Source organism: Puma concolor, chromosome D4 (assembly GCF_028749965.1).
Source record: "Puma concolor isolate L17-30 chromosome D4, mPumCon1.1.hap2, whole genome shotgun sequence".
Lineage (NCBI taxonomy): Eukaryota > Metazoa > Chordata > Mammalia > Carnivora > Felidae > Puma > Puma concolor.
The window spans coordinates 28497759-28523110 of NC_141679.1; the positions used below are offsets into that span (position 1 = coordinate 28497759).

The following is a 25352-nucleotide window of genomic DNA, read 5'->3' on the forward strand; positions in this document are numbered from 1 at the left end:
ATAAAGCCTGGCTTATTATTGAAAGCCAGGGGCTCAAAACTCTGGTTTTGCAAGTTAAATCCTGAACATTTGACTTTTATTTTCATGTCTCCTTTACTACACTTCCCAAGGCAATGGATGCTTCTGGTGAATCAAGGGTGTGTTGCATATACGAATGTGAATCAAAAATGAACATAAGCCTTCCAAAAATATTATCCCCATCACAGTCGAAATTGAGTGGCTGAGAGGAGAGGGGAGAGGGGTGTTAGGGTTTCATGGGGACAGAGTTCAATGTGAGATGAGGAACGTTCTGGAGATGGATAGTGGTAAGGGTTGCAACAGTGTGACTGCACTAAATTAAAACGGTTAAAAGGGTCAATTTTGTTGTGCATATTTCACCACAGTAAAAAGCGATTCACCTTGCTTCCCAGTGAGCAGGCGAGCGTGGGAAGCTGTCTCACTCTGTCCTGGAAAAAGAGCAAGGAACACATTGGGTAAGATGGTGGTCTGTGGTCTCAGGAGGACAGTGCTGACCTCCTGGGGTCCAGCTCCCTGGTGCTGTCCTATGAGTGTGACCAGCCAGCAGGGATCTTCTGCTGCCCACCTGTCTAGATCATGAGCTCTGAGCAAGCAGGGGTGCAGCGGGCTGTGCATCTTCCCTGCAACAGCATACTTCTTGTCCAGTCCCTGCAAACGCTTGTGTGCTGTGTAGACTGCTACAATGTGCTTGGAGGAGGGGGCCGTGGGGCCCACATTTCACCTGCATTCAACCCAAGCCCTGTGTGGTTGGGGCGGGATCTCCTCCTGTACAGGTGATTGTTGGCACCAAGCCTGACCTTTCTAGTAACACCATTTGGCACAGCCTGTGTTGGATTATTGCCCAGACTGCTTGGATTCCTCTGATTCAAGTGCTCGCTGAGCCTCTAGTGTGCAGATCATGGGGCAGTGACCTTAGAACAGTTCCCCTCTGCAACAAGAATCTACACAAGTCAGGTGGAGGACAGTGGGGCGTGGGGAACAAGTTCCCAGCCAGGACGCAGAACCCACACCTGAGCACACATGGCTGAAAAATGTTTTCCTGTGCTCTTAAAATCTCTGGACTAATGTGAGATTAAACTGACATAAGGCAAATTCATCAGAGGAAGCATCCAAGTTGAATTAAATTTTTATATTCAATGTGGGCCTTCACAATCAAATTAAATACCCCAAGGAGTGACCACAACTGGAAACTTCTATACCTTTAGAGAAAGTCTTGATAAATTTGTAAAGAAATGACAAGAAAAAGGGCAGTAAGTTGTGGGGAGTGATAATGAGATACTTTGGGGGGCAGGGGACGAAACTAGTGGAAGAACAGGATTATTTAGGAATTGTTTGCATAGATGCATTCGGTGTTGACTCCCAGCCTCGGTTGGTCAGGATGCTCTCTTGCTGGATCCTTTCTCAGGGGAGAACACCTTTCTCAGGGAAATCTTATGACCTGCTTCTGGAAAGCGGATGTTAGAGAGTCCTTCCTGCACCTGCTGCTTTTCAAGTGCCTGCAGCTCAAACAACCAGTATGCCACAGTCGCTTACTTTGGGGAAGCGTGTCCCAAACCCCTGAAGCCTCACCAAATAGTAGAATGTCTTAGGAACAAAACTGAGGTTTCTGTGGAAGAAGGAATGCTGCATCTAGACTGTGACACAGTGTGTGTGTGTGTGTGTGTGTGTGTGTGTGTGTTTACATGGGGTGGAGGGGTTAAACTCTGTTCTGTTTCTCTGGGGAACTCACTGATACATGGACCCATCTTAGACCCACAGACCATCTCCTACTTACCTGTATATCTTTTTCATGCCTCTTTCCATTCTTTGCAAAAAAGAAAGAAAGAAGAAGAAAAGGAAGAAAGAAAGAGAAAGAAAGAAAGAAAGAAAGAAAGAAAGAAAGAAAGAAAAGAAAGAGAAAAAGAAGGTGGTTAGATTTCATTACATGGTTGTGAATAGAGAGTAAAGATGATGTTGTCAACAGGTTAGGCCGAAGGAAAAGGCCTTAGCATGGAGCCAATGTATTTATTTCTTCCTCAATTTCTCTATTGTGATGTGAAGAATGCCTTTGTATAAAACCAGGTAAGGGATTTATTTCCAAGCTCATAAAAGCTGGAGTGGGTTTCTAAGTAATTCCCAACTTTCTCAAACCACTGAAGAGCTTTCCACAGTCAACCATCTCCCTACTGCTGGACACTTCGATCCTTCCCATCTTTTTGCTCTTACAGACAATATGTAACTTTAGAAAGGCTCATCTAGGTTTTCCTGCTGACCCGCAGGTCAGAGGGCCTGCTTATCTAAACTTCTCAATGTCCACAGAGCTGCCACGTTGCCGTCCCGTGGCCGTCCTGTGATCTGTCTCTCCAGCAGGCAGAAGAGGGCCGTGTCCCAGCACCTGAGGACATCTGAAAGGATCAGTCGCGGCTGTTTATTGTGGATCTGCTGAGAACAGATGGGCCATGTTCTTCTCATTTCCTGATCTCAGGGAGGCTCACTGTCTCCCATGGCTTCATCTACTATTTGTATTTTCTCTTCACAAACTGTAGTCTTATATCCTTAGTTTATCTCTCTGAAGTGATTTATCTTTTCCTCCTTAATAGGTATGTTTCTTGATGTGCGCTTTGTGTTACATGTTACAAACATTTTTCTCCTGTGCTGTGGAGTGTCTTTTAACTTTGTTCGTGGGGTGTAATTCCCATTTTGACGTAATCACATCTATCTTTTCTTTACACTTTGTGCTTAGTGTCTTTGGTCCCGTGTAAGGTCATAAATACATTTTCTTTTATGTTTTTAATACTTTCATACTTTTGTTTTTTTATGTTGAATTCTGGAATCCATCAGTAATACGTTTTGTGGATCTGCGTCTAATTTTTCCTGGATGACTGGCTATTTATTGACCGTTCTCTTCCCACTGATTTGAAATAGCATGTTTCTTTTTATTTTTAAAAAGCATCTATTAAAATAATCATATGGCTTTTCTCCTTTTGATGTGTTAATCGCTCAGCCTTCCAGTTGCTGAAGCTTATTTTCCCAGAGTCCAATGCAACCCGGTGAATGCTCCCACCTTCCCCAAGTAGGGCCAGAGCTCTACAGAGTACTTTAGGGGATGCTAGAAAATGGAAAGCACACCTGGATTCCCCCTGAGACAGGCCCAGGCACGTAACCTTCCAGTGGAAAGGCAATCAGGAAAGAATGAGAAACAGAAGAAAGGGGTTCTCAGGTCACAGGCTAGAGATCCCAATAGTTCCTCTGTCCCCTGCCTATGGAATGACGGTCACCCGGGTGCCATTCCACCAGTGGCTTTGAATCTTTGATATGTAGCCTCCGAGAATGAAATAAGGGGAGTCCCAAGCTCCTCCCAGCTCCCTGTCCTCAGATTTGACATGCAGGGACACAGATCACTAAATCACCACTAAATATATTTCAGTGTGCCTTCAATACACACTTTTTTCATATCTTATAATGGCATCAACTAAATGGAAGTTTAACATTATTTTCTTTGTTGAATAAGCATGAGCTTTTTCTTTTGGACCCTTAGCTGGACCACTGTGACTGCTCTATTGTTTTAGTCAAACCAGTTAAGGACCATTTGACAGGGAGTTGACCCCAGACCATGGTCAACAAGTTTTTCTTCTGTAAAGAACAAGCAATTATCACCAAGAAAACATCAGAATAGAAGTCATCAGCTTGGGAAACGAAAGCAGATTGGGAAGATTACAGTGTACTAGCAGTATGGACAGGCCAATCAGGCCAAACCCCAAGGCTTTAAGTGGGTGGCCTCGGAGCCCCCACCCACCATCAGAGAGCCCTGGGGCTACATCTGCTGAGGGCATCTGCACAGCTGCATGATTAGGTGAGCATCCCCAGTGGGGCTAGACTAATCTTTGTGTAAGTATTTGGGAGGATAAATTCAATGTTTTTACTCCACCATAGTGGCTCTAACATCTAGAAGAAAGGAGGATGGATTTTTGGACAGATCAGTCTAATCAGATTCTCATTTTTTTTCACTTCCTAGGTTTTGAAACATGCATCCTTTTGCCTTCCTGACTGCTCTTTGCTTGGGAATAGTTTCAGCTACTATAGAGCTTGATCAAAGTTTAGATGAACAGTGGATCCAGTGGAAGGAGACACATGGGAAGCAATATGGCATGGTTGGTAACATCTAAACTATCCAGAGGACCCACAGAGAATGTCCGTACTGGTGGGAGTTTGTAACACAGAGTTGCATCTTGAAGCCGCTCTTACCAAGGCAGTAAGCAGGGCACCGTGACTGTGCACAGTGTGGGCATATGTCCTGCTGTGTGGTTGCTGGAGAACAGCTCCCAGAAGCATCAGGCCATCCCTGGCTGTGACTTCTTCTCCTCTCTGTGAGCACATCTACTTGGAGCAGGTCAGTTGGTTTTAAATAGAAATAAAGGTGATAAGTTATATGTTTGCCTCTAGGTTGAAGAATGCAGAAGAGCAGTGTGGGAGAAGAATATGAAAATGATTATACAGCACAATCAGGAATACTATCAAGGGAAACACCGCTTTTTGATGGCAATGAATGGCTTTGGTGACATGGTGAGCGTGGCATGGATTTGCTGAATATTTTGTTCTTTCTCTCAGTACTTTCTCCCCAAAATCTCATGTTTGTAAACATTCTACTTTCTTTTCCCTGAAGACCAATGAAGAATTCAGGCACATGATGATTGGTCTTAAAATGCAGAAGAGTGAGAATGGGGAAGTTTTTAAAGTCCCCTTCTGTGCTGGCACCTCTGTACCTGTCGAGAGAAAACAGACATCCACTGTAAGTCCTGTGAGTAACAAAGATGACTAGTCATCAGGTCTCTCTCCAAGAGGAAAACCAAAAAGAAAGTGGCCCCCTGCTATGGAACAATATGGTGTTGCTATGTTGTTGTTTTTAATGTTCATTTATTTTTGAAAGAGAGAGAGAGACAGAGAGAAAGAGCATGAGCAGGGGAGGGGCAGAGAGAGAGGCAGACACAGAATCCAAAGCAGGCTCCAGGCTCTGAGCTGTCAGCACAGAGCCTGATGCAGGGCTTAAACCCCCAAGCCCTGAGATCATGACTTGAGCTGAAGTCAAACGTTTAACCAACTGAGCCACCCAGACACCCCACCATTGCTATGTTTTAAAAGTTTTTGTATAGATGGTCTGTTGTCACTTTTGTTAATTGTTTTGTAGATTGAGACCTTTATAATTTGTTTCCAGGGTCGGTGTGCTTCTGGCTGGGCTTTTAGTGCAGCTGGTGCCCTTGAAGTACAGATGTTCCGGAAAACTGGCAAACGTGTTTCCTTGAGTGTGCAGAACCTCCTGGACTGCTCTTGGCCTCAAGGCAATGAGGGCTGCAATGGTGGTCTAATGAGTAATGCCTTCCAGTATGTTAAGAACAACGGAGGCCTGGACACAGAGGAATCCTATCCATATGTTGCAAGAGTGAGTAGAGCTCCTCACTTGTCACCATTCCAGCTCTGCCCTTAGAGCTAAATGCTTTTGAAGAAAACAGACACCATATTTAACATTCTCATTTTCAATTGTAGATTATCTGCAGACTGTCAGGACTGTCATTAAACGGTATTTGCCTGACACAGTTCTCTGCTTAGATGGTTACCATATAGCTGTTTTTATTTCTACGTTACATGGAGATATGCATACCTTTCTATATAGGGTACAGATTTCTCCAGGGTGAAAAACTTCTTATGGACAGGTAGACCACGAGTGTTTCATTGAATCCACACCAATTAGCTTTGCTTTTTTTTTTAAGTTTATTTATTTATTAATTTTGAGAGTGAGAAAGGGAGAGAGAGAGAGAGAGAGAGAGAACATGAAAGGGGGAGAGGTACAGAAACAGAGAGAGGGAGAGAGAGAATCCCAAGCAGGCTCCATGCTCCATACAGAGCCCAACACGGGGCTGTATCCTACAACTGTGAGATCATGACCTGAGCTGAAATCAAGAGTTGGACACTTAACCGACTGAGCCACCAGCACCCTTCACACCAATTTTTCAATTTTAAAATAATAAATACCCTTTCACTTCCTGGGTTGCTTCACAACAAACTTGACTTGGAAATCTTTCACCTGCAACCTGTCTTGAAGTCATGTTCCACAGGAAGTGGATGGCAGTAATCAAGTTTCTTTTCCTTTACCATTCAAAGGATGGACCCTGCAAATACAGGCCTGAGCATTCTGCTGCCAATATCACTGCCTTTCACACAATCCCTCAGCGGGAGAAGATCCTTATGATGGTACTACGAAAGGTGGGGCCTGTCTCTGCGACTATTGATGCAAGTCTGGATACCTTCCGGTTCTATAAACAAGGTAAGTATTCGTTGATGTAGAAATATAGGTAGAAAAATTGAAAAACCACCCTAAGAAACAGCAAGAGTGACACTTTGGTATGTAGAATTCAGTGTAGAATTTTGGGGTGTGTGGATTTAACATAGTTGTTCATTCTGTACACGTAATATTTATGCCTGCTGTTTCTGTATGCCATGACTTGACCAAAATCCCCATGAGTTTACGTATATCACAAATATATTTAAATGGCTACATAATTCGATGGGTAGAATTTACTTCACCTTTTTCCAATTGTTAGACCTTAAAAACTTTTAAAGAATTTTGCTATTGAAGTTAACACTGGAAAGAAGCCCTTGGCTCAAGCAATTTTATGTTCTCTGCTGTTTCCCTAAGGTGACATCCTAGGGTAGATGTAGTATTTTCAAAAGAGGTTGACTGTTAGTATTTCTCCTGGTGTTAGATGAGGGCCTAAATCCCACCCCCACCCCCAAGCTAAACAAAAGTATCTGACTTTTAAATCTCATCTGAATTCATATCACAACTGAATTTTGAAATGCCTCCCCTACTGTGGTTGCTAGGCTGGGTTACTATCACATGTCACGTGGGAATCCTCACCTCAGCACTGAATATTACTCCCCAGGCATTTATTATGATCCAAAGTGCAGCAGTGAAGACGTGAATCACGGTGTTCTGGTGGTTGGCTATGGCTTTCAAGGAAAAGAATCCGATAACCAAAAATATTGGTTTGTCAAGAACAGGTATGAAAATCGAGGAATACATACATTTGAATTTGAAAAGGGAATGTTTTTTGGAACCAGTGTTTGGACGCAGGTCCCCCAACCCTTGAGCACACTTCTGAAATCCCAGCAGTGTTTACCCCATCTAGGGGGGAACACAGACATAGTCATATAATGACAACGTTAAGATATTGCCTCACCTGCTAGAGTCCTAATATAGTTTTGGTACCACTGTATTTTTTTTCAATTTTTTAAAATGTTTTTATTTATTTTTGGGACAGAGATAGACAGAGCATGAGTAGGGGAGAGGCAGAGAGCGGGAGACACAGAATCTGAAGCAGGCTCCAGGCTCTGAGCTGTCAGCACAGAGCCCGACGTGGGGCTTGAACTCACAGACTGTGAGATCATGACCTGAGCCAAAGTCGGACACTCAACCGACTGAGCCACCCAGGCACCCTGGTACCACTGTATTTCTAAATTGTAATTTAAAAAAATTTCTATAACACATCTGGGTGCCAAAATTTTCCTTTTCCTGCTCACGTTGCAGTTTTGTGAAAGGTCTGTGGATAGAATTCTGTGCTGGGTTAGAACTCAACCATGAACAAGAACAGTCTCTCCTGGTTCTTCCTGAATCTGTCCTGGTCTCTGGTGCACTGCTCAGTATCAGATGTTCTTGTTCAAAAAGATACATGTTTTTGATTGTTTGTAATAGTTGGAAAACTCTCTCTTCTTTCAGCTGGGGCACTGACTGGGGCATGGATGGCTACATAAAAATGGCCAAAGACCGGGACAACCACTGTGGAATCACCACCAAAGCCAGCTTTCCTATCGTGTGAGATGATGGTGATGAAGAAGGCCTTGACTGGCAACAGAATATCCAGGAAATGGATTTTATTGTAGAGTCGATCACATCTTATTGTGGGGGATAAAACACTTGAATCACTGAAGATACAAGTTGTGGTTGGATTCTGTGACTGTTCATTGGTGACGAAACTACTTTTTTAATCCCTGCTCTAATCAGTGGTGTGTGATTAACTTGCTTAATAACTTTTGAATGTTCGTGTTTTAATTTTTTTGATTTATTTTTGAGAGAGAGAGAGAGAGAGGCATACAGAGTGTGAGCAGGGGAGGGGCAGAGAGAGAGGGTGACACTGAATCCGAAGCAGGCTCCAGGCTCTGAGCTGTCAGCACAGAGCCCAATGTAGGGCTCGAACCCACAAACCAAGAGACCATGACCTGAGTCAAAGTCGGATGCTCAGCCGACTGAGATACCCAGGCCCCCCTGAAGGCTCATGTTTTAAAACATTGCATAAAATTTTTACCTTTTAAAATAAAATTTACTTGCATATGTTGAGGTATGATTTGGTTTTTAAAATTTTTTTTTTTCAACGTTTTTATTTATTTTTGGGACAGAGAGAGACAGAGCATGAACGGGGGAGGGGCAGAGAGAGAGGGAGACAGAATCGGAAACAGGCTCCAGGCTCCGAGCCATCAGCCCAGAGCCTGACGCGGGGCTCGAACTCACGGACCGCGAGATCGTGACCTGGCTGAAGTCGGACGCTTAACCGACTGCGCCACCCAGGCGCCCCTGATTTGGTTTTTAATACAAAAACTTCTTTACAGTAAAAAATTCAATGGTTTTGGAGGGAGGATAAAATGTCCTCATTTCCCCCATAATTCTTCAAACTGGTTTAAGAATTTAATTGACATAAGACAGGTAAACAGTAGAAAAAAATCACTCAAAGTTTTATTACACAACTAGGGAAACCCAGTAATGAATTTGAGCCCCCCCAGAATGGCCAAGGCAGGTAGGTGTCTTTTTGGCAGTTTTTATACATTTTAGACAATGACAATTATTTGTGAGGAATTGACAGGGAAAAGAGAAGAGGTGTGTGGGAGCTTTAAATTGCAGGAATTCCAAGTGGCATCTGGGCTGAGTTTGTATACGAGTGAAAAAGTAACAAGGTTTGTTTCTACAACTTTCTCAGCTTTGAAGCCCATCTCTGCTGATAAGGATGTCTCTTTACCTCATAGTACAGGGAGGGGACCTTTCATACGGGAATGTTCATTTTCTGCTTTCAGGGGAGACATATGACAGCCTGGGTGTCCTTGCAGCATCTGTGTCTCAAATAGCTTCAACTCAAGATTGTCAATATGCCATGTGGTACCTTCTGGGGTGACATCCCTGGGCCCCCACAATCTCTTCCTCTGAAACTCCCCTGGAAGTTCACATACTAACTATCTGAGCAGGTGACTGTGGAGAGAGAAATCCAGTTCATACATGAACGGTAAAAAATCTACAAAGAATAAGAAAAGCATAGATCACCATGAGGATGAATGAATGGGTGAACGAGGGTGTGGGGTACAGGCTTCCAGTATGGAATGAATCAGTCACAGGAATCAAGGGCACAGCATAGGGAATATAGTCAACAGTATTTTAATAGCAATGTAGGGTGGGGGTAGCTACACTTGTGGTGAGCACAGCATAATGTATACAGTTGGCAAGTTACTATGTTGTACACCTGAAACTACGGTAACATCATGTGTCATTTATACTCAAAACATTTGGGGAAAAAAAAGCAAGAGGATGAATAAACAGAAGAGAACACGTTTCCCCACACCTCATGAAACAAGTCCCACAATCCTGGAAATAGATCTGCTCAATTAAATGTGTTTCATTTATCTGATGTGAAATATTAATTCCTTTTTAAAGGAAGATTTGAGTAGACATTATATGCTTCATTTGGTTTAGATAAAAGCAATATTTTCCACTGATGATTGCACGAGCTCCCCCTGCTGAGCAGTCATGGTATCTAGAACATGATGACTTTGGAGATCCCCAGAGGCCAAGCTGTTACCTTCTGACTGGAGTGTTTACAAAGCATACATAGTGGTATTGAACCCTCTTTGTTCCATTATCATAGACAGATTTAGGATTGCCTTGTCTAATTCACCATCTCGGAAATTTGGGAATAAGATCTTTAATGCTGAAAAGAACCTGGAATTCTGATGTATCATCCGATTTTCTATGATTCTTCAACAGGCATGTTGTGTGGCACAATTTTCTGAATAAATTCTGTCACCAAGCACAGTGACAGAAGAGCCAGGTATCCAAATCAATATGATTCTGATCATTTTGGTCGGAGCCCTTTATATGCTTTGTTACCACATGAAATAAAGGAGCAGGGGTGCCTGGGTGGCTCAGTCCTTAAGCATCTGACTTTAGCTCAGGTCATGACCTCACAGCTGCTGAGTCTGAGTCACATACCATGTGAGCTCGAGCCCTGCTTTGGGTGAGACCCCCATCTCTCTCTCTCCCTCTCTCCCTCTCTCTCTCTGTCTCTCTGCTGCTCAAAAATAAATAAATAAATAAATAAATAAAGCAGTGGGGATAGACAAGGTTAGCTTGAAACCTGTACTTTTCAAAGTCTGGAGTGTTAATTGACAGTGTTAATGTTCATACATCTCCTTTTTTCTTGTCGTCCTGTCAGTCTTTAAGAGCAGCACAAGTTTTAAAAATAGCTAATTTCAGAGTCTTCTGATTTGGCTCTAGTAGCTAGAAAGCTTGGTTTTGTCACCCAGCCAAGTAAGCCCAGATTTTTGGTCCACATTTTTAGGTGGTTCCTTCCTCTGTAACTTTCTTGGAAGATTCACGCATTCAAAGTTGAGCTGATAGTTTTATCTCCTTAATCCAGTCTCTTTGTTCTGACAGTGAGTCAGTTCAGTCAAATTCATTTCGGTAAGAGGCAATGCAGGTATCTTCCTAGAGGGAGGCCTCTGCTTCAAACAATCAGGTAATAAATAAGAAGAAATTCTATGGCAGTACAAGAAAGATAATGTTTATTAATAAAAGGATCCAGTTATAAACCAGTTTCTGAGTTCCAAGGATAGCCAGTTGAAAGAATCTCTAGATGCTGGGCTTAAAGCATCTTTAGGCAGATAAGGTAGGTAGGTAGTGGCAGGCTGACAGACTTTCTGAGAGGCTCACAGAGGAACCGGCAGGAAGATTGTCTACATATGAGTTTTGCAGTGATTTCTCAGAAGGTTACATCAAGTTGTTCATATTCCATTTGTAGGGCTTCAGGAAAAGGGGAGTTTTGGGTATCCAGTGATTCCAAGTCAAAAGGATAGAAAAAAAGTGGAAAATATTAGTTTGGAGACTTGTGGCCAAGCTTCAGAGGAAACTAGAAGAAATTAGGATCTCGTCCAGTTCATAGTGAACTCTATTAGACTGTAATATCCACAATGGTGTGTTATTGAAACATAATGTTTCTTTCTATAATCACCTTCATTTTTACCAAGGACAGCCAAATTAAGACCAATTTGTTTGCAAAGTGTAATAGTTGCTTTTTTTTTTTTTTTTTAACTTGGCCTGATGATGAAACTGCTGTAAAGCATAGCTTATGAGAAAAAGTTTCTTAGGATTTTTTACTAATTAACAGTCCCAAACATCTGTTTTCTTCATCCTGTTAATTCATCATGAATTTGTTGTCTCTTTGTCACAATGTATAAAAACTGCCTGCTTTGCTTAAAGACTCAGATATAAGTATCAGGCTGTTTTTCCAATGGGCTTTATTGGCTCCATAAAGTCTGCCTGAGTTCCTTCAAGCAGTCTGGTCATATCTGTGTCTGTGCAAGTCCCCGTTTGAATATGACATTTCTGTCAAAGCCTTGGTGATATAACCAGAGTTTCCAAATGTGTCCTGTTACAAGGAGAGCAGATCCTTATTCAACTTATGCAAATTAACATATTGTCATGAACATATGAGAATACTCACTGAAAGTTTTTGAATTCTGGACAGATCAGGTAGGGAGAAAAAGATAAGTGTCCCAGTCTGTTCACAAAGGCATGTTTTATCAAACGGCTGCTTTTTTCAAGTTATAGCCTAAAACAGTTTTTTTTAATACTGGAAAAAACATTTAAAGATCAGAAATGCTTCAAAAATATATATAAAAATGATAATCATCCTCTGTTCATCCAGTCTCATGTTATTAATTCTTCTCCTGCTTGAATCCAGATCTTCCATTCATTCTGGAAATTCTTACCCAGGTCAGCTTTATGATCTTGAGGTTATCAGAAATCTGTACACAAGAGTTCCTTCCATCGGTCTCATTGCAGATGAAACACATTTGCAGAAGCTTTCATAAAAGCATTTGAGTACAAGTCTAACTGTCTATAAATGATAAAAGACTTAAAATGTCCAAGGTTAAAGATCTGATGAGAGATCATGACAAGGCTGTTGACAAGGAAATTGGTGGTTTCTGTGACACACGACAGTAACATCTCAGGACGTATCAGATTTCTAGGAGTTGCATACAATTTCTAAAACACTTATTTTCCTAACATATTTCTACGTAAATATAATCTAGGGGTGTTAGTATCTGTTATTTGACATTGCTTCCTATGTAATTTAACATAAGAAATAAGCCTAATTTGTGTAATATCTTCCTTTTATAAAAAGACCAAATCTCTTGAAAACGTTCCATGGATCCTCTGGAATATTTTAATTGCATTGTGGTGAAAATACTTCATTTTAGAATTTGATTTTGGAAAGTGTGTGTTACAAAAAATCAAAATATTTGAACATTTGATTAAATAGGATCACATATCATTATGCAACAATATTTAACTATTCAACCCAAGTGACAATAAAAGATTTCTTTTTGAAGAGAAGTGAGCCTTTATTCCCTTGTTCCACAAATAAAATGGGTTGAATTGGTTGCTTTTTGGTGATTAATCAAGAGACCAACAAATCCCATATCCTCATGCAACTCATCTGACTCTTCCTATGCTTCAGCTTTGGCCAGGGCTGAGGGCAGCAGCAGGTACAGCAGTGGTGGTGATGGCTTCAGCAAGTGGGAAGCTGTAACCAGTCCATGCAGACAAAGCCAGAACCTGCTTGTGTCCATTGATGATAGGATGGGGCAGTGAGGCAACAATCAGGTGACCTATCTGCAGACAGACACTGGCAACACTGCAGACGCCCTCCAGGAAGTGAGAATGTAGTTTCCTCTGTGATGTCAAGCACTTCACAGTTGTAGATGCTGCCATTGTCAAACACCTGCTGGTGATCATCCCAAAGGAGAAGGGGGAGTTTCTCAGCACATTCAGCTGTGTGGCCTCGCTGGCCCCCGCTTTGTCTCCAGTCTTAATCAGCTGCACATCACTCAGGATTTCAGTGGTGCCCCTGGACATTTTAGTGGCGATGCCTAAAGCCTGGGAGAAGAAGGTCTTCTTCGGCCCCAGACAAGTGTTCTGGGCTAGTGACTTCACATGGGGCTATGGCACCACCACGGGCGGCAGCTGGCATCTTAGCCAGAAGCATGTCCCTGATCTCGGTGAGGTCCTCCTTGGTGAGCACAAAGCCCACACTCACCCAGATATGAGGCAACGGTTTCTCCAGAGCTGGTTGTTCTCCAGATGCCCTCAGATGACCTCATACATCATGGGGATCATGCCACAGCAGCACCACAGCATTCCCATGCAAACACATGGGGGCCTACTGCGTCTTCCTGGAACCCACGTTGTCTGCTCCCACAATGAAGGATGATCGTCCAAAAGATGGATGATCTTAAGGAAGTACTTGGACTTCTGGGTCACCTTGTCTTCCCTGGGCATGATGGGGATGCATATCAATGATTGCCATGCAGAGTGTAAGGAAGATGTCACTCTCATGATGACGCCTGGAGAGAGGAGGGCCAAGAATAAAAGATTTTAAAGGCAAATGCTGCAGGTTATACAATAGTGAACAAACTTTAGCTCTTTTAATATTAAGACTCAGTTTTCTTGAATAATCTGATAAAGACAAAGCATAGAAAATTTGTATTTTTAGGCCATTGGCCATTAAAGAGAAGAAAAATCTTTGTTTATAATTTTTTGTAATAAGCAAACTGAGACTCTTTTTAAAACATTTTTTTAATGTTTATTTATTTTTGAGAGGGAGAGACACACAGAGCATGAGCTGGGGAGGGGCAGAGAGAGAGGGAGACACAGATTGTGAGGCAGGCTCCAGGCTCTAAGCTGTCAGCACAGAACCCGACGTGGGGCCCAAACCCACGAACCATGAGATCGTGACCTGAGCCAAAGTCATATGCTTAACTGAGCCACCCAGGTGCCCCAAACTAACACTCTTAAGAAAATGTTTTGTCCTTTTTAACAGAGAAATCCTAAGTTCTAATGTTGCATCAGTGTACTTCTGATATTAAAACTCGTTCTGAAATAAAATTGATTTTGACATGGCTTCCAAGAATTCAAGGGTTTTTCTTCTGTTCAGATGGTGGTGTAGCTGGTGAGCAGCACTTCATAAGGTCCTTCCCAGTGAGGTGACTGCACACATCTTCTTCCAAAGATCTTGAAGTCCACCTGGTCTTCTGGTGGACAGATGTGGCCAGCCTCACCAGTTGGTGGAGGCCATGCCTCTTTTCTCTGTTGGCAAGGTGCTTCAGGTGTACTAGAGAGTCCTCATCTCGAGTTAGTCATAGCATCACATTGTCTAGCCACGGATGGAAGATTTAGAGATGCCAGTAGGCTTTGACAACCAAACACTCTTTCAAAAGGGGTCAGTCCGTCTCCCCTATTTGGAGTATTCTGGATCCTAATAAGGCGCAGGAGCAAAGTGGCCTTTCATGGTTAATTTCTTGATATTTATCTTACAATCCATCTTATGTCTAGATTTTAATGTTCCATTTGCCCTGATAATTGAAGATAATATATGGTATGAAATTTTAATATGTACCCCAGAGATTTTGCAAACAGGTGTGTTACACCTTCTGTAAAAAGAATTTCTTGTCTGATTCAAACCATAAGGAATGGCATTTCTCCATAAGGAGAAATGGAGGTGTTAGTTTCTTTATTGCCTGCTGTGGCAGTGCCACATCTAGTCAGAGAGCATCAGACCATCTGCTGAGCATGCAGACAGTGACCAGTGAGAATAGCACAGGGCTTGGGGCAAATCTATCAAATCCGTCTATACAACCACCGAGGGCAGGTGGGCCTAGGAAGCCTTCCTGGGGTGTGCTGATTTCTTTCAGAGATTTCCCGGGATTTACAAATCATTCACTGGGAAATCATTTGGTCAGGAATGTTGTGGATGCCTGGGCAAATCCAACTGTCTTTTTGGTCCTTCATTATCTTTGTGTCCAATTTGGTGGGTGGTAAGTGTAAGCCACAGGGTCAAAAGAAAGGGGGCTCTAGGAAGTCCATTTGGCCCACTGTATAATCCATCTGATAGTTGTTTGACATCTTTTTGTATCTGACTGTCCTTTGTAGACTGTGGGGCATTTGCCGGGTAATGAATACTGTCAGTTAGGGATAAAGGCAGGGTTCACAACTGGGTGGAGAAAGAACAAGGGGGCCTGTTTGGGGTGCATACTTACAGCTCTGTCAACCCTATCATTTTCTAAAGATGCAACATCAGCTGTCTTAGTATGCGCTGAACAGTGAACAATGATGGTTTTAGAAGGAGGGTGAATAGTTGTAATATGTCAGCAATTATAAGCCTTTTAGCAACGGAAATAAGATGACAGAGGGTTAGTTAAAAGTGCTTGTTTGTAACGGGTCTGTCATGTTGTAGAGAGGTGCTATGATTTATGAACTTGTAAGACAGCAGGCACCACGTGGGGACACACAGGTGAATAGGGGAGCTTAATGTCAGAATGCTGGCTTTGTCCATCAGGCGGCAGCTGTGGCCACCGCAGGAAAGCATGGGGACATACCTGATGCCACAGCGTCTGATGGGCATGAGAAATGTGCTCCTGGCTGTATCTGATTGGCAAAAGGCTGTCCCAGAAAGCATGCAGCAGCACCATGCCTTTCATTCAGTATAAATGAAAGGGCTTGTCAAAGTTAGGTAAGCTAAGAGCTGGGGTGTGGACAGAGCCAGTTTCAAGGCTTCAAAGGAGGTTAATGCCTCTAACGTCCATTGATAACTGAGAGAAGAGCATACAAAGGTTTATCAAACATTGCAAATTAGGGACCCTTTGGAGGCAGTAGCCAGCTGCCCCTCAAGATTTATGTAACTGTGTATTCATTTTGGGGAGAGGGATGGACATAATTGATTCAAGAATATTTGGAGTGAGATTTTGAATGCCCTGAGGCATGTCCTAAACAGGTCACGTCATCCTAAATAGAAAACCGTTGTTTACATCTCTTGGAGTCTAGATGTAGAGCTGTATAAGCTGTCTGCTTTGTTCAGCTAATGCCCCTAAGAGAATGAGGGAATCCATAAAAGCTCCCAGCTGGCTTTGTTTATAGAGGAAAGGGTACCAGCAGGGAGCCTTGGGTAGAAGTTACAGTGTCTAGCTGGACTTTAAGGACTTGGGAAAATATTGCATACACCAAATATCCGTGGGGTATGCAAGGCCAGGTGAATGGTCTCCTTTTAACTGTGAAGGCACAAGAAACCAGGAGTCAGGGTGCAGAGGAATTGAAAAGGAAGCTGTTCACAGGTCATTTCTGTAAACCAGGTTGCATCAGCAGGAATGATGAAAATTATTAGCTGGATTGCAGGGCACAGGATGCCGAGAAATTATGAAAGAGATTATGGCTTCTAAATCCTGTGCAAACTGATGGATTTGGTTTCCCTCTGAGTCACATTTGCCTTCTTTCTTTATGGGCAAGATTGGGGTGGTACAGGGTCGGGTGGTAAAGACAAGGATGCTGTGGTTCAAAAGAGACTCTGTTACAAGGGTATCATTTGCTCCGAGTCTCTAGAGGGAGGGTGCTGGGCCACTAGGGCGAGGGTGGGTTCGTCTCCCAAGAAATGCACCCAGGCTCCCACTTCCTAACAACTCAACTTCAACCGTGTGTGTAGCCCAAAGACTGACTCGGGCATCTTTTAAACATCCATCCTCTTCAGAGGAATTTATCTCAGGATGAACTTCCAGTAAAGACAGCAGGACACTTGGAGCTTGACCTGAAGGTGAGGAAACAAAAATGTCTTTTCTTATTGCAACTTATATTGGCATTAAATGTAGATAACAAATCTTTACCAAGAAGGTTTGCCAGTGAACATCTGGGAAGCAGCAAGGCCTGGGAATGTGAACAGGGCCTGAAGATACTGAGCTGGGCTGGGCTGGTCAGGGCTGGGACTCAGGCAGTAAGATGGGTCGCCCTGAGACTCCGAGAGCCTGAACAGAGTCAGAGGTGACAGGTAGAGATCAATCCTCTGAGCAGAAGGGAGAGAAAGTCACACCAACATCAATCAAGAAATCTAGCCTGAGCCTCTGTTTGGAGTTTTCTGGTAGGTCCCGGGGGTGACTGAATACTGGCTGACCTGTCACTAAAGGGGGAATTGTTGGGGTGCCTGGGTGGCTCAGTGGTTAAGTCACCAACTCTTTATTTCAGTTCAGGTCATGATCTCACTGTTCATGTTTTCTAGCCCCAATTCTGGCTCTACACTGACAGAATGGAGCCTGCTTGGTATTCTCTCTCTCCCTCTCTCTCTGCCCCTACCCTACTTATGCTCTCTCTTTCTCTCAAAAATAAATAAATAAACATTAAAAAAACTAAAGGGGGAATTGGCTGTCAGGAGAAAAATGAATTTTTCAGGGTTAAAGGGTTAGGGGAAATTGTTTCTGAGACTCCCCTTTTTCTTTTTTTTTTTAAATTTTTTTTTTCAACGTTTATTTATTTTTGGGACAGAGAGAGACAGAGCATGAACGGGGGAGGGGCAGAGAGAGAGGGAGACACAGAATCGGAAACAGGCTCCAGGCTCTGAGCCATCAGCCCAGAGCCTGACGCGGGGCTCGAACCCACGGACCGCGAGATCGTGACCTGGCTGAAGTCGGACGCTTAACCGACTGCGCCACCCAGGCGCCCCGAGACTCCCCTTTTTCTTAAGTGCAGGACAATGTCTCCTCCATTGTCCTGATTTATTTGCAGTATCTGCAGTTGTGTGGAGGCAAATAGGGTCCCATTGGAGTGGGCTTGGAGTCTTCTCCATCACATATTTGCTTTTCCAAAGATTCAAGTTGTAAGGCAATAATTGTTGTTTTTAGTTCTTTTCTTTTTGTTGGCTTTCTTGTGAGATATTCAAAGATCCAGGTAGCTGCCCCCATTATTTTGTTTAGCGGTTACCCTGTCCAACCTACCACACTATTGCGTACTTGTCGGGGTTATTTTTTAACGTTTTTTTTTAAATGTCTATTCATTTATTTTTGAGAGAGGGAGAGAGAAAGCAAGCTAGGGAGAGAGAGACACACAGAATCTGACGCAGGCTCCAGACTCTGAGCTGTCAGTACAGAGTCCAACGGGGGGCTCAAACCCACAGAAGGTGAGATCATGACATGAGACAACGTTAGACACTTAACCGACTGAACCATCCAGGTGCCCCTGTTTTTTAACATCAGGGGGGAAATTTCCCACAGAAGCAGAAATTAGAAGAATTCTATGTTCTGGGGCTACTGGATTGAATACAGTATGCTTTTTAAAGTTTGTATAAAATGCTTAACAAACGCTTTTGGGTGTTCCTCTACACCTGAGTGTATATTTCAACTGTAGACCAACTCATTTTGGGGGAACAGGCCTCTTCCATTGCTCCTATTAACCCTTGAACAGTTGGGCCTTCTCCTGGTCATTCCCAGGAGGGCCAGAGAGAGGCTGCGGCCCTCTGTGTCCTCTGTGAGGGGGGCTGTTTGGCCTGCCTGGTAACAGCCATATACTCATGGGCTGGAAGGACTCCCTTTAGCAGCCAGTGAAGGTGTCTGTGAGTTGGGTTGTAAAAACGTATTAATTTTTAAAATTTCTCTGTCATTTTGGTAGGATCTTCTGAGAGTAGAGGTAAAGGGACTTCTTAATTGAAAAGGTCTGTAGCTGTCCAAGGGACATGAATTCTTTGTGACAGGGGTGCAGGAAACCCTCCTCAAGGGCATTGCTCAGGAATGCCTGGAACTGGCAGAGCTTGATCACGAAGCCCTGGAGACTCTGAGCAATTGTACGGACCGCAGCATGAGCTTTACCGCCCTTCCTGGCCGCTCCTGCTAGATGTACTTCTCAACACTCAGCACTTACAGGAGCAAACTGTATTTCCCAGGCCAGGAGACCAGGCCGAGGTACTCTCTATGAATCTTGTAAAGAAACAATAGTTAAAATAAGGAGCTGGGCGTTCAGGATTTTTCTGGGAAAGTTGGAGTTTTTGTATTTAAGGGAACTGGCTGAAGAGTTGGGGCTCGGTTTTGAAGGGAAAGTTTCTAGACCAGGAGCCCAGAGATCCAAAAGATCTCCTGGAGGGTCAGGGACAGAGGTGTGGGGATGAAGGAGATATAAGAAGGGGGATTGATGTCAGATTTGGTTTTTGATTCTTATTCTGATTTTTGTTCTTTTATTAAGAGACTCCCTAACACTAGCCTTATACTGGCTTGTGTTTTCTTTTCATTTTGATCCCCCCCTAAATACCAAGAAGGCAGCTGCTACAAGGGAGAGATCTCTAAGAAATGTTCTAAATATAGAAAATTTTCTAGTTTGAATGAATTGCAATCTGCTCCTGGTGAGTAGGATCACCATTAGTATATTTATTTTAATAGTGACTCAATCCAAGAAGCCTCTTTACAAAAGGACTCAGTGACAACTTTCCAGGCTTAGAATAAGTCTCTACCATGGACACAAGAGATGTTTCTGGAAAGGGTATGGACAATGAGGCCTCCATGATCCAAAGTTTACTCCTGAAAAGAGTCTAAGAAAACAAAGACCTTTAAGCAACATCCCATGAACAGGTGTGCCAGGATACCCCTGAGGAGCTCCAGGCTCCTATCACCTGGCTTTTGTCCCCAGTGAGACTTGCTGCTGTATTGTATTTGTTGCCTGTCGCCAGATGGCCCAGGGACCTGGGGAAGGGCTGAGACCCCACCTCGTGATGGAAAGAGGCAAGGCCACTGAGCAGAAGGGTGTGTAGGATGAAGACAAGGCTGGGTCTGTTGGAACATGCAGTCTGCCATTAGTCGGTCTCTGAACATCTTCTAGAAAGGACTCCTTGTAAAAGTCATCTTGCTTCACCATGACAGGCTCACTCAGCCTACTCTCCACACCATCCTGGGAGTTCAGCCCAAGATTCTGAGAACTTGTGCAGGTGCTGATGGGAGGGAAAGTGGGAAGACCTGGCTGATGTGTGAACGATTCAGCAGATATTAGAAGCTTCTGTAATTTACAAAGCCATTTATATTTACTTAAAAATTTAAAAAGCCCAAACTGCATTTCTCATAAAATTATTTTTAGGAGCACCTGGGGGGCCTAGTCAGTTGAGTGACTGTACCCTGATTTCTGCTCGGGTCATGATCTCAAGGTTGTGAGGTAGAGCCCCATGTCAGGCTCTGTGCTGAGAGCCTGAAGCCTTCTTGGGATTCTTTCCTTCCCTCTCTCTCTGCCCCTCCCCTGCTTGTGTTTTCCCTCTCTCAAAATAAAGAAATAAATAAACTTTAAAAAACCTTATTTTTAAAACAATCCCATAGGCATGTAATAAATAAAGCAGAAAACAAATTTTGATTCCTCCCTAGGTCTTGTAGGTACCATAAAGTTATTACCAGTGTTTCCCATATTTCATAGACCTTCATAATTTCTATCAAAATAAATTGCAAAGGAACCAAATGATTCAGGAATTATAAAGTTAAATTTGGTTAAATAGATATGCAATTAAACACTGGGTTCTTTTTAGAAGGAAAGGGGTCAGAAGAGAGGAAACTTCCATTCTAAGCAGCACATGTATTTCAATCATCACCAAAACTTAGTTACAAATCATAATATATTCAAGTCCTTCCTTTTTGTTACAACATTTTATGGTGGAGGAAAACATTAATGGTAATTAGTGCATGTTTGTGGGTTTCTCTAAAGATATTAAAATCCCGTGCTGTCAGCTCATGGAGCCTGACAAGGGGCTCAATACCCTGAACCATGAGATCATGACCTGGATCGAAATCATGCGCTGCTCACTCAACCAACTGAGCCATCCAGGTGCCCCTACAGTTGTTTTATTTTTAAAAAGTAAACCTTCATACTTTTTTTTAAAAATGAAAATTCTGAAGTTACTAGACAAGTCACTGATACAAAGGTGTTTACAGCAGTAATGAGTGAGTGGTAACATTCCCAGTGTAAAATGTCACACAATCAAATCACAACTTGAGAATTCAATCATTCAAGTGCTTCATCCCATACAGTAGGGTGTGGTCACCTTGAAAATAAAACCCATTTTCTGGATAATTTGTTGCCAATCAAGGTCTTCTTTACACCATCATCTCACACGGCAGGAAAGCTGGCCATGGTGGCGATTCCACAGTGGTTGTCCTGGTCTTTGGCTATGAGTATGTAGCCGTGTTTGCCCCAATTTGCACCCCAGCTGAAAGAAGATGGGGTTTTTCATTTATTACAGAGGAATAAACACATTTCTCTTTATGGACAATAACATCTGACACTCAGCAGTGCCCCAGAGGCCAGGACAGATTCAGGAAGACTCAAGAGAGGCCATCCTCGCTCATGGTTGAGTTCTAACCCAGCAGAGAAATCTATCCCCAAAACTTTCACAAAACCACAAAATGAGAGACAGGAAAAGGAATTTCTTGGGGTCAGAAGTGTTTCAGATGCAGTGATATTCAAACTATAGCAGGACCCTTGCAAGCTTGAAAGAGTAGCTTAATGTCATCAAATGAATATGTCTCTGTTCCCACTAAGTGGGGCAAACACTTCTGGGGTCTCGGAAGTGGGCCCAAGGGTTTGACGATCTGTATCCAAACACTGATGCCAAAAGGATTTCCTTTTCAATTCCAAAGGTAAATATTTTTGGCTTTTTATACCTGTTGTTGACAATCCAATATTTTTTGTTATCCGATTCTTCTCCTTCAAAGCCATAGCCAACCACCAGAACACCGTGATTCAGGCGTTTATTGCTGCACTTTGGATCATAATAAATGCCTGGAAAAGTAAATTCAGTTCCAAGGTGGGACATCAAAGCGACATGATAACATCTAACAATAACCAAGTCACCGCAGTAAAGGAGGCATCTCAAAATTCAGGTGGAATATAAATCCAATAAGACTTAGACATCAGTTCTTTTTGTTTAGCAAGGCTAGGGATTTAGGCCCTCCCTAAATCTCCCTGCAATACCAGCAGAAATACACATCATCACAATCTCTTTTGTGAAGAACAGTCAAGAGGGATAGAAGAACACTCACTGAAACCCTGTCATTCTATTCTACCATGTCAGCATTGGGAAGCAGCAGAAAAACACAAAATCACTTGAGCCAAGGGGTTCTTTCCAGCATCCATTTCATTAGTAAAACTCGTTGGAAATCTTCCAGGCTTAACAGTTGGGAAAAACTAAAGTAAGTTAAAGCTATACCAATCAAATTATGTAGCCATTTAAATATATTTATGAAGTGCTTGAAAGAGAGGAAATTGGGTCAAGTCATGTCAATATGTTGAACAACAGCCACAAAATCACATGTGCTGAAGGAACAACTACATGAAATCCATACCTTATAGATCAATCTTGCCTTATATGATGGTGGTTCCCCATTTGTCCTGCCTACTTTTCTATGTAGACACATGCTGACCTTTTTTATAGAACTGGAAGGAATTCAGGCTTGCATCTACAGCAGCAGAGACAGGCCCCACAGTTGCCACTGTGGTCATTAGGCCATCCTCCTTGTTTACGACACTCCAGAAGGCAGTCACGTTGGCAACAGAATTCTCAGGCTTGTATTTGCAGGATTCATTCTTTCAAAGGTAAAGGGGGAGAGACTTGATCACTACCATCCACCTCCAGGGGAACAGGAGTGCAAGACTGTTTGCAACTGAATTATTTCCAAGTCAAGTTTGTTATAAAGCATCTCAGGACATAAAATGTGTTTGACCAATTTGACAATAAACTTCATATATTGAAAAAATAAAAAAATAAATAAAATGGGTTTGATTGTTTTGAAGTTGAAAAATTAGCAGTGTCGGGGCGCCTGGGTGGCGCAGTCGGTTAAGCGTCCGACTTCAGCCAGGTCACGATCTCGCGGTCCGTGAGTTCGAGCCCCGCGTCGGGCTCTGGGCTGATGGCTCGGAGCCTGGAGCCTGTTTCCGATTCTGTGTCTCCCTCTCTCTCTGCCCCTCCCCCGTTCATGCTTTGTCTCTCTCTGTTCCAAAAATAAATAAAAAACGTTGAAAAAAAAAAAATTAAAAAAAAAAAAAAAGAAAAATTAGCAGTGTCTATCCAATGAGACACTCTTTGGGTCTACTCGTTCATAAAGTTTTCACTCTGGAGACCTGTACTGTATATAAGATGGTGTTCGCGTCACCGTGTAACATAGTTGTAGGAACAGCTATATGGTAATGAAGTAATCAGACAGCTGTGCTAGTAGGCTAATACATTTTAATGGCAGTTCTGACCGTTTGCAGGTATAGAGTCTATATCACATACAAGAATTCTAAATACAGGATCTGTTTCTACTGAATATGCTCAACTTTGATAAAAGATAAGGAACTCCACTTACCTGTGCATGATATGGATAGGATTCCTCTGAGTCCAGTCCCCCATTGTCCTTAACATACTGGAAGGACTTTAACCATTAGGCCACCACGGCAGCTGCCATTGCCTTAAGACCAAGAGCAGTCTACCAGGTTGTGCTCACTCAGTGAAATAAGTTTTCCAGTTTTCCGGAACATCTGTCCTTCAAGGGCACCAGTTGCACTAAAAGCCCAACAAGAATGACAGTCACCCTGAAAACAAAATGCAAACGCGCTTAGCCTACAAAATTAATTGCAAGACTTTAACAACAGCCCATAGGTCTGAAAACTCTTCTAAAACATAACAAACTGCATATTGTGCTTCAATTTCCATAGCAAACTGCATATTGTGCTTCAATTTTCATAGCAATGACACTGATTCCTTTTGGCTTTACTCTTGAGAGGGACCTGCTGAGTATTGTCCCACCTGATCTTTCACAGGAGTTACATAGCCTTTCTCTCTCCAGTCTACAGATGAAGGGATCTCAGCAAAGAGAGGTGCTTGGAACGCTTTCCCTTTTTGTGTTTCTGGATTTTAAGGTCATTCAACACCTGCTTGAATTCTTCACTGGTCTTCAAGGAAAAGGAAACAGAGTGTTGGCAAGCATGAGATGATTTGGAAAAGCACTTAGAGGAAGCCTGAAATGTTCAGCAATCTGTGCCACACTCACCATGTCGCCAAAACCATTCATTGCCATCATGAAATTGTGTTTCCCTTGGCTGTGTTCCCGATTGTGCTGTTCAATCATTTGCATATTCCTGTCCCACACTGCTCTCCTCTGTCCTTCTTCATCCTGGAGACAAACATATAACTTATCATCTTTATTTCTATTTAAAACCACCAGATATGCACCTAGTGGATGTGCTCAAAGACAGGAGGAGAAACCACAGCCAGGAATGCGTGATGCTTCTGGGAGTTATTCTCCAGCAACCACATGTATGCCCACACTGTGGGCAGTCACAGTACCCTGTGCCTTGGTAAGAGCAGCCTAAAGAAGCCACTCCCTGCTATGAACTCACACTAGCATGGACTGTTCTCTTCAGGGGTCCCTCTGGACAGCTTAAATGTTACCAAACATGCTATATAGTTTCCCGTGTGTTGCCTTCCACTGGGACCATTGTTCATCTAAGCTCTGTTTGACTTGTGGAGCAGCTGACACTATTCCCAGGCAAAGGGCAGCCAGGAAGAAGGAAGGGTGCATGTTTCAAAACCTAGGAAAGGAAAACACATGAGTTTCTGATTAGACCAAACCGTCTAAAAAGCCATTGTTCCTTCTGAGATGTTAGAGTCACTAAGAGCAGAAAGAATGAATTTATCCTCCTGAGTGTTTACATGGGCTGTGGAAGAAGGCTGAGGTTGTGGGACGTGCAGTGCTCCCACTCCCTGCCCTGTGACATGCCTACTGCTTCCAGAACATGTAAATGGCAGCGCAGGGAGTGAGGAGTCCTGAGTCCTGGTGTGTGGGGCAAGCTGCCATGTCTGGAGGGGTCAGGTCCTGGAAGAGTGCCTCCTGGAGCCCCAAACCCCTGGCCCCCAAGGCAGCTGTCCCCAGTGTTTTCAGAGGTGGCCCACTCTTCATGCCAGTTCTGGGGATCTCACCTGTGGCAGGTGTAGTTGTGCAGCTCAGTCACAGCTTCAGGTCAGGGCATGTCCAGGAGACCTGGCGATGGGTAGGAGGCTGTCCACTTAAGGTCTGGGATTGGCCCTAGCAACCCTGCCCCCACCACCTGCCTGCCCTGCAATTGGCTGATCCATCCTGTGGGCGGGGCCTCTGTGCCCTGGAGCTCTGGGCTGCTGGGGCATGTGATGCCTGGGTCCCTAATTATCCCAGGAGAATTTTTGCCT

General features: G+C 43.2%; 1 protein-coding gene and 2 pseudogenes across 2 annotated transcripts; 1 reads left to right on the plus strand and 2 right to left on the minus strand.

The window, feature by feature from the left end:
- The first annotated feature begins 4022 nt into the window (after positions 1-4022).
- On the plus strand, positions 4023-8045 carry LOC112868510 (procathepsin L-like). Its single transcript, XM_025931484.2, has 7 exons — positions 4023-4148; positions 4441-4560; positions 4661-4803; positions 5206-5434; positions 6154-6316; positions 6936-7053; positions 7769-8045. Exons 1-7 carry the CDS (start codon positions 4023-4025, stop codon positions 7866-7868), a joined length of 999 nt encoding a protein of 332 aa, XP_025787269.1. The 3' UTR covers positions 7869-8045.
- A 4669-nt stretch (positions 8046-12714) lies between these two features.
- On the minus strand, positions 12715-13656 carry LOC112868644 (large ribosomal subunit protein uL10 pseudogene; annotated as a pseudogene).
- A 7326-nt stretch (positions 13657-20982) lies between these two features.
- Positions 20983-24708, minus strand: LOC112868585 (procathepsin L-like; annotated as a pseudogene). The gene is made up of 8 exons (XR_015243305.1): positions 24584-24708; position 24474; positions 24178-24300; positions 23934-24079; positions 23494-23719; positions 22570-22732; positions 21811-21928; positions 20983-21356 (listed from the first exon to the last, which is right to left on the minus strand). The product of XR_015243305.1 is annotated as a procathepsin L-like (transcript).
- Positions 24709-25352: the final 644 nt, after the last annotated feature.